The sequence below is a fragment of the Hordeum vulgare genome, chromosome 5H, assembly GCF_904849725.1.
Source record: "Hordeum vulgare subsp. vulgare chromosome 5H, MorexV3_pseudomolecules_assembly, whole genome shotgun sequence".
NCBI classification, from domain to species: Eukaryota; Viridiplantae; Streptophyta; class Magnoliopsida; order Poales; family Poaceae; genus Hordeum; species Hordeum vulgare.
The window spans coordinates 479,414,960-479,427,889 of NC_058522.1; the positions used below are offsets into that span (position 1 = coordinate 479,414,960).

General features: G+C 41.8%; 1 protein-coding gene across 1 annotated transcript; it reads left to right on the forward strand.

The window, feature by feature from the left end:
- Positions 1-1,040: 1,040 nt before the first annotated feature.
- LOC123399444 (DNA-directed RNA polymerases II, IV and V subunit 11-like) lies at positions 1,041-4,920 on the forward strand. The gene is made up of 6 exons (XM_045093854.1): positions 1,041-1,191; positions 1,803-1,893; positions 2,221-2,310; positions 2,403-2,481; positions 2,560-2,655; positions 4,663-4,920. Exons 2-6 carry the CDS (start codon positions 1,841-1,843, stop codon positions 4,705-4,707), a joined length of 363 nt encoding a protein of 120 aa, XP_044949789.1. The 5' UTR covers positions 1,041-1,191; positions 1,803-1,840; the 3' UTR covers positions 4,708-4,920.
- Positions 4,921-12,930: the final 8,010 nt, after the last annotated feature.

The following is a 12,930-nucleotide window of genomic DNA, read 5'->3' on the forward strand; positions in this document are numbered from 1 at the left end:
CGGCGTCGTTGAGCTTGTCATCCATGTCGGCGGCGGTGTCCATTGATTCATCTTGCATGCCGAACCCCGGGCAATACGCGACGACGACGGAGCCGCTCGTGATGATCTCGTCCATGTCGATGTTGGTCTGGCTAAACTGTGGCGCCGAGCTAGGTACGAAGGGTAGGGCACCCCGACGCAGAGGCGGCGCAGGCGAGGCTGATGAGTATGTTGGCGGCGCGTAGCTGTACTGGGTGTTGAGACCGGCGTTGAACGCGGGGGAGGGAGTGAGGGGGTCAGGGTTGAAGCCGGAGGGGGAGGAACGCTGCAACGCGCCATGCGGGAAGGTGATGTTGGGGTTGAAACCGCCACGCGCGTCGCCGTGAGAGTAGCCAGAGGAGGTGCGTATCCCCAGGAGGGCGGCAGCGGCGGCGAGAAGTTGGCCGGCGAAGTGATGCTCTGATGACTCCTCCACGCGGCCTGCGGGTAGTGGCCGGGCGGATTCACCATCCCCGCGTGAGGCGCCTCTCCCTGCTCGGCCACCGCCGTCGCAGCCGCCGCCACATCCTTGGCCTACTTGGCGATGAGACTGTTCAGCCGATCGGTTGTGACCGCCTCCCGACACTGGATATCCGCATTCCACACGACGTTCGACACGCCCGACGGTCTTGCCATCAGCTTCCTTGGCTTCGGCTGGGTGGAATCGGCAGCATCAACGGGGCAAGGGGCGGCATACCTCTTCGGTGGCATGGCGGCCGAATGGAGGGAGCGGAAGGAGAATGGTGGGAAGCGGCGGGGAGAAGGAGAAGCAATGAGGGAAAATGGAGGGAAAGGGGGAGAAAACATCGGGAATAGGCCCGTCTTTCGCCGACAGCACGGGCCCGCGTGCCTTTTCGCTTCGGCCGGCGCCCCGAGACGACCCCCAGGGCTGGGTACGGTTCAGATTCGCCGATCGTTATTTTGACCCAAACCGACGATAAATAAAAAGTTGGGACACAACTTGGTTGGTTTTTCGTTTCCGATCATAAAAAGGCGTCCGGGCTTGTTGGGGTGACTAGTGGGGATGCTCTAGTTGCACTGAAGACGGATCTCCCCGCTAGTTTCACTCAGAAAAAAAAGAGCTCCCCGCTAGCACGGGTTTCACAGACCGCCGCAGGCCGCCGTCTTCTTCGTCTTCCTCGGAGCACCGCCCGCCTAGAAGTGCGCCTCGAGGTAAGCTCGTCCCTCTCCCTCCAGACCCCCCCCCCCCCCCCCTCTCCTGACTCTACTGCAGTGACGTGGATTAGAGCAACCCATCCGGGCCTGGGATTTCTTGTTCGTGGCGAACCCTACCTGCCTGGATTGTCCCGGTCTCCCACTTTCTCCCGGAAACCTCTCCAAACGTTTCTCCTATCCGTTCAGTTTGTTGCGGATTTGGGACTCTAACACCAGTTAATTAATTTCCCCAAATTCGGCGGTGGTTTTACTGAACCTCCATCCCCCAAACTTTGGTCCGCCCCGCACAATGGTCGATGGGTTCGGTTTGGGGATTTTACTCAGTAATCGGTTGATTTCGTGTGCATCTTACAGTACGCCACGTCTACCTTGTGGCACCCTTGTCATTTTGTCAATGTTTAGCAAGATAGGCAAAGGAGGTAAGGGTTCATACATGCGTGTAGTTTAGGTAGTTTATCCGTTTCGTAGGTGAAGGAATCGTTTTTTACAGATCTGATTTGATGCCTCTTCTTCATGTTCAAGGATACGGGGATCTGAATTTCTGTTCAGGAGGGAACACATCTGACTTGTGAAATGGACCTTTGTGGTCCGATGATTCATGCTTGCAGGAATTTCAGAGGAAGGAGGAGCCAAGTGTTGATCGGAGATGAATGCCCCTGACCGCTATGAGCGCTTTGTTGTGCCTGAGGGCACAAAGAAGTGAGTCTACCCTACCTCCACACCTTTCTCCAACATTTTTCTAGAAAATGCTTCAATTGTGTTTTGGCAGGTGTAGACCTTTTTGTGAAAAAAGAAGAAGCAGTGGGATATAACTTTCTTAAAACAATTAAACATTTCATTTCTGTCGTTAATAACCATTTTGCCCCTGTTCATGTGATCATTTTGGCATGTAGAGTGTAGTTATAAAAATGTGATGCTATAAACCTTTTTTTAACTTTTGTTATCAATTAGGGCTTGTGGTAGTCTCTACCTGCTACTCTATCACTTAAAGTTTATGGGTGTAATCCTTACTATTTTGTAATGCAGGGTGTCTTTTGAGAAGGATACAAAGATCATGAATGCTGCATCTTTCACTATTGAACGTGAGGATCACACCATCGGCAACATCCTCCGCATGTATGTGTAGAAAACCTTTTGCCTTTTTGTCCTTGGTTATGTTCATCAGTTCACACCTTCTAATTTTCTTCTGTGTCTATAAAATTCCGCAGGCAGCTGCACAGGGACCCAAATGTTCATTTCGCTGGCTATAAGCTCCCTCACCCCCTTCAGTACAAGATCATTGTTAGGGTAGGGTGCATATTTATGTCTGTTCTATTCCTTCGTCGGATTAGAGTTAGCTAGTCTAATGTTTTATTATGTGGGCAGATCCATACTGCAAGCCAATCCTCCCCAACACAGGCATATACCCAGGCAATCAATGATCTAGACAAGGAGCTTGAGAACCTGAAGCAAGCTTTTGAGGTCTGTTTCTTGTGCATAGCTCAATAGTTAGTTACTCCTGGTCACTGGCGGAGCCTCATGGAGGCCAAAGGGGGACACGACCCCCCTTTCCAAAAGTGTAAATATTCTTTTACTGGGTATACTAGCAGGGCACCAGAGCAGCCTCATCACCAAACCTTCCATGACTGGCTGCATTCTGGCTGCAATACATATTTTTCATGCTTCCAAGACTACTTATTTTACACAACGAAGTTGATGAAATGAGCACATTTTATTTTTCATGCTGTTGTACTGAGATAACTGATACATGCTGCCATGTAATGCTTTGTTTTTATGTTTTGTACAGGCCAATACATTTGAGTAGAGTTAGTACATCATAATTTGTTTTATTGCACTTTCTTTGAAACAATGTCCAAGCAAATGTGCTGTTTTTAGTTTGTACTTTCTCTCGTCAAATAAGCAGTCTTGGAAGCAAAACACAAATTAAATAGTGTAAACATCTCCCAAGCAACCACTCCTTAGAAAAGGTAGGAAAACAAAATATAGCTGTATGACGTATTCATATTTTATAGATACTGTTAATTTTATAATCCATCACTAGTCCTTTTTTCAATGATTTTTGGCATGCTGGTACTTTGTTCTTTGCTGTGTAATAACACAAATACTCCCTCCGTCCCATAATAGAAGAGCGTTTTTGACACTATACTAGTGTAAAAAATGCTCTTCTATTATGGGACGGAGGGAGTAGCAATCATGTAGTACTACTTTATGGACTAGACATGTCAGAATTATTGACAATTACTTCTGTAAAAGATTACCAATTCATTCATGGCCAGTAATATATTTTCATCTTTTGTAATGAGAACAATACGCCACCGTCTAACACTCTAACTCGATTAGTATAATTTCAAGTATTTGTTATGACTGAAGTTGTATCTTTAGTTTGCACATGTAGTAGAACTTTTTATGCTACTCCATGGAGTTACATCTTCCTTTCCATAAGCATTAGTAATTTATTATCATCGTTAGTTTCCGAGGTTGCTTCACCTTTTCGGACTCAGTGTTTTGCTAAATAGAGGAAAATTTGTCTGTCTGTGCGCGATGGCACTTCCTTCCAGTTTGCTTTTGATGGTGGCATAAAACAAGGAATAATACATGTAATGGGAACTTTCTTAAACTGATGTTTGTTTTATAGGACCGTATCATTCTCATGGATTTGAATCTGGAAAAATGTCTGTCTTGAGTGCTTTAATAGTTTCTGACTTGACCATTCCATTTTTGATTCAAACAGCTGTTACCTTTGGAGAAGATTTTTCTTTCAAAATATGTAATGGCTGTTAATAAGCGCAACAATGCCTGGTGTATTTATTTGGTATTGATGACTGATGACTTCATGTTGTGCGACTCGAGAAAGTTATATATCTATGTTAGGGGACACTTAAGTATAGTAGACCAGATGTGATTTGCTCCTTTTATTTGTATTTCAGCGAAGTTTAAAGTTTGCATCGTTAGTAGATTATATATGTTTTCACTGACAAGCAAAGCTCTAGATGTTAAATCTATCTTATCTTTCTTGTCAACCACTTTAACATAGAAATAATGGCCCGCACATAATTGAATATCCTATAGGACTGCCTAATTCATTTGCACAGGGTGTTCTGCTGCTGTAGTTCATTCATGGTACACTTTTTCTTTGTGAAGGGAAGAATGGATAGAACCTTCAAATCATATGGCATGTCTGATGTCTCCATACTCGTTAGATTGAATCTATGGATTTGGATTTAGAAATTCCTTGTCTTGCCAACGAGAGGAGTTCAAATATGGTGATTTGCCTGACATCTCTTGGGTTTCTTGTTAGTTAGACTTAGTAGACTAACAGTGCTGATATTCTGATGCTCTTTAAGACGGTGTCAGCCATCCTCCAAATTGATCTCGTGGATATGTTCCAGTTCAGTTAATTTCCCCGGATGCATATGAACACATGATGAGATATACATGCCACTGATCTTTCGAGCTTTCTGTTTCCAGGATGAGAAGACCCGATTCGAGGAAAGGATGAAGCAGGGCTACTAGGCCAAGGGTGTTGGATGCTGATGTGAAACTGTCCTTGCTACTAGTTATATCCGATGTCTGAACTGCGGTAGAGAAAAAATAGTCAGGGATTGTCGATGATCCTCTTAACTTGTAGAACCTCTGAATGTGCTACTGGGATTGTGTATGATTGTACGGTTGTTAAACTTGTGTTGGCACTTGTTACGCATGCTAGTTGAATTGCTTGCTCTTTAACATGTTTGGTAGAAGCTACGGACCCAGTTTGAAGCGAGGCCTTGGATCATTTCGTACTGAGTGAATTTTATGCCGATGTATTGTAACTGACTTTAACAGGCTGTTCGTATCGTGGCTGAACTTTGTTCGTTCAGTGGACCCAACGCAGCTGTGAGCAACGGCCCAGTGCCGGGCCGAGATCTCGTGTCCTTACTAGGCCTGGATCAGAATCAAGGAAACAGCTTGTCATCTTGTTTTTTTAGAGGAACTTCTCATCTTGTTGGCACAAAAAATTTATTTCTTCTATTATAGAATGATGATCAAACCAACATTTTGAAACCAACTATACTTGGGAAAAAAATATATAACATCGGTCACTAAGATTATGAGTTATTTGCTACATGAGTTATTTTTAAATAATTTCATGATTTGAAAGGTTGAAATCAGGAGTTATTTGCTACATTAAATAATCAAAATAATGCTTGATTTGCACGAACGGTTTCCTATAAAAAACATTGCATCCAAGGTGTTACTGGTTTTGTAGCCTACATTATGAAAATAATGTTTCTGGCTCACAACATCATGCTTTGTGAGCGCCGAAAGTGCTCTTTGTAACTAGTTTGGTATGTTTTTGAAAAAAAAGACCAGTCGATCTGGTGATAGGATGATATGCTCATCTTTATGTGGTCCCTGGTCCGACCCAATAAGGGTGTGTTTGGTTGGAGGGATATCCTCTCAGGGACAGGGATAACCACTTTTTTCTGTGGTTGCCATGCGTTTGGATCTGGGCGCGAGGAGGGATAGAGTCAACTAGATGCTGGGAATATTCTCCAAAAAAAGGGATGGCCAGACCCGCAAAAAACTAGCGGGTGGTGGCAACCACCCCACGCGCGCTTCGTTCTCTCCTCTGCGACGCGACTGCAGGAGGCCGGGGCGGCGGCGGTAGGGGCGGCCGGCGCGGCGACAGGAGGTCGGGGAGGCTGGGCGGCGGCAGGAGGGGCGGCCGACACGGTAGGAGGGGTGGCCGGCGCGGCGGCAGGAGGGGTGGCCGGCGGCAGGAGGCCGGGGCGGCAGCAGGGGCGGCCGGCGCGACAAGAGGGGCGGCCGGGGCGGCGGCAGGCGCAGTAGGAGGGGGCGGCGCGGCGCGGCGGCAGGCGCGGTAGGAGGGGGCGGCGCGGCGACAGGAGGGGCGGCCGGGACGGCGCGACGGCAAGAGGCCAGCGGGGGCGGCGCGGTGGCAGGAGGGGCGGCAGGAGGGGCGGCCGGCGCGGCAGGCCGGGGCGGCGCGGCGGCAGGAGGACAGCGGGGGCAGCGCGGCTGGATCCCAGGATAACCCCATCCTCCCAACCAAACAAAAAATGGGATAACCCCACCCTCCCAACCAAACAAAAAAAAGGGCTATCCCCAGCCACCTGGTTGGGGATACCCACAACCACCCTAGCCTATCCCTCCAACCAAACACACCCAAGATAGACCAGAGAATCTCTTATTTAACACCATGTTTAAATTTTATGACCTATTTGACATCGATAAATATTTTTTTTCCTATCTAATAATGAGTCTAAATTTTATGCCTTTTATGACAATATTATCAATTTTAAGAGTAAATGACACCTGAAAAGATCCTTTTGTCCCTCATGTGGTATATTTATGTGTGCGCGCACGCAGTGGCAAATCTAGCAGGGGGCCTTCAACAGGCTCGAGCCCTTCCTCCAAAAAAAAATACTACTATTCTATAAATTTCTTCACCTTATTTGGAATAAAGAATTGGGAGTTTTTGACTTTTTATACACACATTTAATTTTAAGTCCTTTCTTCATTTTCTTCCAAGATTCGCCACTCGGCCCACGTGTGATGTTGCATGTGTGAGCAGAGTGTGGGCTTCTATGTGTGTTGTTGCTTGTGTGTGCTACGTGCATGTGCGTGTGTGTTGTTGCATGTGTGTGTGTGATGCGTGCGTGTGTGCTGTTGTGTGGGTGCACGTGCGTGTGCTGTTGCGTGTGTATATGCTGCTGTCGTGGCCTCAAGAACAAAAGTAACTACTCATAAGTGATAAACATGCTCATGATCAGAGAGATATTAAATAACATATTGGATCTAAACATATGATCTTTTACCAAATAAATCAGAAAGCATCAACTACAAGACGTAATGAACACTACTAGTCATCCCCGAGGTACTAATCTGAGATTCCTGTACAAGATTGAGCACAAGAGATGAACTAGGGTTTTGAAAGGACATGGTGATGTTGAAGATTGGCCTCCCCAAGATGAGAGGGTTGTTGGTGATGACGATGGCCTCGATTTCCCCCTCCGGGAGGGAAGTTCTCCCGACGGAATCGCTCCGTCGGAGGGCAAAAGTGCTCCTGTAAAAGTTCCGCCTCGAGACGGCGGCACTTCGTCCCGAAAGTCATTTCCTTATTTTTTAAGGTCAAAAGTGAATACACCACAAATGGTCGCCAAAAGTGGGCTGGGTGGCCCACTACCCACCAGGCCGCGCTAAGGGGGGCTGGCGCCCTGGTGCCCAGTGGCCACCTCACAGCCCCTCTCGTACTTCTTTCCTCCAATATTTCTTATTTATTCCATAAAAAATCCTCGTAAAGTTTCAACCCATTTGAAGATGTGCAAAATAGGTATCTCTGACATAGCTTTTTCAGGTCTAGAATTCCATCTGCCGGCATTCTCCCTCTTGCTGTAAACCTTGCATATTATGAGATAAAGATGCATTAGAATTACTCCATAAAGTGGTATAATGCATAAAAACACTATAAATAACAGTAGCAAAACATGATGCAAAATGGACGTATCAAGCATATACATTGTTTAGTTGTTTTTGGTTGTTTGTTGTGAACATATGTCTAGTTTCAATTGCTAGATTTGGTTGTTCAATCACACACTTGGTTCCTGTTAAAACTGGTGTAGTTAACACATCCCTGTTTATTTCAATTTTCTCACAATGTGATGTTCAATCATACAATTTGGTATTTAAGCACATGGTACGTTCTATGCATTTTCAACAATATCGATGTGAATGACTATTTCGCTCCTGTTAAGTCTGTTGTACTCAGCATATGCCTCCTTTAAACGTTTTTGGTTGTTTGTGGTTAGCATTTGTCTAGTTTCAATTGCTATATTTGGTTGTTTGTACTATGCCTTGTTTATTTAGTTATTCACAATGTGTAGTATAATTTGATCAATACCAGTTGAATGGCCCCACAAAGCATCACATCCCATCATTCTGTTTTTTCTTGCATAGTTTGCTTTTTTTTCACTATGTGATGTTCAATTATAAAATTTGATGTTTAAGCACAAGCTTTGTCCTATGAAATCTCAACAATACCATTATGAATGACTATATTTGATTGTTGTTAAGCCTCTTGTAGTGAGCATATGCCTATTTTTGTTTTTGGTTCCCATGGCTATATTTGTTTCCCATGTTATACTCCCTCCGCCCATAACATAAGATGTTAATACATTCAATATATTAGTATATTGGATGTAATTAGATCTTATATAGTGGTTCAGAGGGAGTATTGTACTACATAATTGTGCAATTACAGTTTAGCTTGTAATATTACTTATTGCTTGTAGGTACATATGTCACTGATAAGTATCGGTGCTTAGACCCTTTTTGCATATGAGACAATGAGATATTCATGAACCAACATCCTGCGAGGTAAGTAATAAAGATTGTTAGGGCAATGGGCTAAAATGTGGTAATTAAACTATTTATTTATAGTTTATCCAAGATAACACTGATCTGCAGTATATGAACTCCGAACTCTATAGCCTTTTTAGTGTCCATAATGAGTTGTTAGCTGACAATGTCTGTATTTTTTTCCTTCGTAGTGGTTCTCAACAGAGTTTACTCAAGATCACCTCCCAAACTACATGATTGTTGAACATGCAAATATACATGTATTTCTATCAGATTAGAATGACTATTTGAAAGTCCTCTTGAAGATATTGAAGGATGGGCTATAGTCGTGTGTGCATTCGACATGGATGAGGGCACCCGAATATCTTTTGTCTCTTTTTTTACCGTCTTTAATACAAGTATTCAACCGCCGTTCATCATTCTTCATTTGGCGCTTATGTAATTATTTTATTGACGTAATTCTTGAACTCTGTACCCGTGAATCGAATAATGCATTGGTTGTTGAACCTATCTATATGTGGATATGATGGATATGTAAAAAATTATTCTCTTCTTTCAAATTCAAATTATGTACAATTTTAAATTGCAGTGATTAGAATAGAACAAGATGCTTTGTGGGTCATTACGCCGCACACGATTTGTAAATCTCAAAGTTTGTGAAATACCTCATGATCCGACACGTTTCACAGATAGAAAACGTGTGCGACCACGAATTCAACTGTCGTTTGTAAACTGTGTGTGATGAAAGACAATATCATAAACTATGCAACCGAATTCAGCGTTAGTGATAGAATCTCTATTGCACAGAGTTCACGATTATAAATTGTTTGTGATGCAATACACATCATAAACGATGCACCACAGAATTACACATGCGATATTTATCTCGTCCTGCACGAGTATGACATTCAATCATTTTTTAAACTTATCCGACACTCGTACGACAGTTAAATTATCTTTTTAGTTACAAATCGCAAACGGGTCAGAAAATGTACGTGTCTGTGATATACTTCTTCTTATCCTACACGATTTGCAATCATGAATTGCATGTGATGTGACGTGCATCGTAAACGATGCAACACAGAGTAGAACACGTAATGGTAATGTGATCTCATACGAGTAGCAAAGATGAGCCGAATGGAAAGTATGACTAATCTCAAACGGTTGACCAATGACTCTTGTTTGTGATAGATGTAGACATCTCATACGTTTAGTTTTGCGAAACGTTTGCGTTCATCGGTCACCATCACCGACGTTTTTTCCGTGTAGTGTGGGATGGACCCCCTACCGCCCACACATGCAAGACGACAGTTTAAAACTACATCCTGAAAGAAAGATTAAAAATCATTTGTATAGCACGTCGCTACAGCAGTGATACATCAAAGGTCGTTGATAAGAGCTCCTCATATACCAGCAGGACATGAAAAACAATAAGACGCAAAAGCCATCCAAACAAATACTGTCTAATTCGGTCAACAACCTGCTTAAGGACATCTTGGTATTGGGTACATGCCGGTTTTTTTTTCTATAAAAGTGATATGTTTGCGATGGAAACTCAAATATAGCATCATGTCAACTCATTGAACATACTGCCATGGTATTTTTGCATGGAACTTGACATTTCAATTATGAGGTGTATTAATGTGCATTTTTCTCAGTGGCTTTGTTGATTACATCAAGCCACATTTCTAACTATGTAGTGGGAATTCAAATTTGAAGCCCTCAACATGGCATTATTTGGCAGCGCTTACACATGGCAACTTTAAGAACTGTTTTGTTCTAGTTCTTTTCCGCAAAAACAACGTGTCCTCTCAAATCTGGCATTGACACGGGCTCTTATAAACATAAAATGTATTCTTATATAGTTGTCATGGCTAAATTGCCACGCCTTTTTGTTTCTTTTTTTGTGATGGTCTTAAGTCTTGCCATGAGGTCCGCCTATGTTGTCTCAACACAGCCGGTCCCAAGCCCGGGTAAAGGAGGAGGGATGTGATAGGCTTGACGAGCCAACGTCAAAACTCAGCCACTCTTACGAAGATGAAACCCAAAAGTGATGTACGAGATAGAGTTGGGGTAGCGCCAATTGAAGAGAAGCTTGTCCAACATCGTCTGAGATGGTTTGGGCATATTCAGTGTAGACCTTCAGAAGCTTCAGTGCATAGCGGACGGCTAAAGCATGCTGATAATGTCAAGAGAGGTCGGGGTAGACCGAACTTGATATGAGAATAGTCCGTAAAGAGAGATCTAAATGATTGGAGCATCACCAAAGAACTAGCCATGGACAGGGGTGCATGGAAGCTTGCTATCCATGTGCCAGAACCATGAGTTGGTCGCGAGATCTTATGAATTTCCTCTCTAGCCTACCCCAACTTGTTTGGGACTAAAGGCTTTATTGTTGTTGTTGTTGTTGTTAAGTCTTGCCATGGTATTGCTTTTCAATGAGCCAGACAAATCAATTTTTTTTCGTAAAATTTGTTTTTTAATATACAACATGACAATTTTTGCAAGACCATATAATGCCACTTTTGTTCTATGTTTATGCCTTTTTTTAATAATTTTTTTAACATGGCATTTTTGAATTTTTTTTCCACGTCAAGCCCAATAAAAATGGCGTGGAACATACAACACTTTTTTTCATGGCATGTTTATTTTATTTTTATAAAAAAGTCATGGCATTTTTATTTGCATTTGATAGAAAATTGTAATTTTTCTACTTTTACGACATGCAAATTCACAACATTTTTTTTGTTTTACTCTTTAGGGCATGTCATTTCATAGAGAACATTTCCCCACTAATCTTGCCACATGCATTTTAATTGTCGGTACATTGGTATTTTTTGTGTTTATACCATGGCAATTTCATTAAGTAGACCATGACAATTTCTATTCAGGTAGCATGCCATTTAAAAAATAGTTCATGACAATGTTTATTAATTAGTCTATGGTATTTTTAGCTACTTCGGCAATTTAGTAATTATACAATGACATTTTTATTAAGTAGACTCTGACATTTTATATTTTAGTTAGTCTATGGTAGTTTTAATTAGGCCATGGTAGTTTATTATAGGTAGCATGTCATTTTTATATATTACGCTATGACAATTTTAGTTATCAGACCGTGAAATTTGGACAAATTAGGCCACAACAATTTTGGTTATTACACCATTGTAGTTCCATTATCAGCAACATGATAATTTTATCAATTAGATCATGGTGGTTTCATCAATAAACTACCATGGCGGTTACATTATAAGCAACATGACAATGAATATTTTTCAATGTTCACATGGCAACTTGTAGGATTCGTTTTGGTATTTTCATAACACGAGACATGTGCACACCGTGGCAACTCTTTAGCAAAATTGTAAGACATGGCAAAATTTTAGTTTTTTTGGTATTGATCACATGGAAACTTTACATTCCCCCTCCACCCCCCTTTTTTTTCTTCATCATGGTATATTGTATGACATGTCATGGAGTAGGATTTTCTATCATAACTTGTCACAGAAATAGTTAATGTTTTTGATGGTGTAAAAGTTCTCAAAAATTCTGAAAAAATACCGACACATAAATGCATAATTTCACCAGCCCTCCGTTGGATCATCTTATTACACTATATTGACGTTCCACTATTTATTTTATATTTTTTAATAACTTTTAAACCGTTAAAAGCTTAGGTAGCCTAAACTAAACTGGTTTTTTGGTAAGTTATAATAGACACAGTTTTACTGACATGGCATTTCTTATTTATTTTTCCCTGCACATATTGATGGTCACATGGCAATTTTCAAAGGTTTTTGTTCGCCAATACCTGCAAATTATAGGAATAATCTAAGGAGCTGTTTGTACCACGGCACTGCAATTTTAATACTTTTCCACAATCATCGTAATTGTGAAAACGGCAATTGTTTCCAGAATTTTAGTGGCAGATAGTTACATTTTCTAAAATACTTCCTTCGTTCTTAAATATAAGTCTTTTTAGAGATTTTACTACTCCCTCCGTTCCTAAATATAAGTCTTTTTAGAGGTTTCACTATAGTACTACATACGGATGTATTTAGACATACTTTAGAGTATAGATTCATTCATTTTGCTTTGTATGTAGTCTCTTAGTGAAATCTCTTAAAAGACTTATATTTAGGAACGGAGGGAGTAGATAACTACATACAAAGCAAAATAAATGAATATATACTTTAAATTATGTATATATAAGGATGTAGTCTTTTAGTGAAATCTTTAAAAAGATTTATATTTAGAAACGGAGGGAGTATGTGGTAGTTTAATTCCCTAGAGCATGCCGACATTCTTTTTTTGTGATGTAGCTGTACATGGATGAATTTTCCATGACTATTTTCACAATTTTTTAAGACAATG

Bases quoted from the DNA above. Each gene is read 5' to 3' on its own strand.
- LOC123399444 (XM_045093854.1), top strand. From the start codon at position 1,841: ATGAATGCCCCTGACCGCTATGAGCGCTTTGTTGTGCCTGAGGGCACA. The intron at 1,894-2,220 runs GTGAGTCTACCC...TTTGTAATGCAG, and splicing joins GTGCCTGAGGGCACAAAGAA to GGTGTCTTTTGAGAAGGATA. The intron at 2,311-2,402 runs GTATGTGTAGAA...AAAATTCCGCAG, and splicing joins ATCGGCAACATCCTCCGCAT to GCAGCTGCACAGGGACCCAA.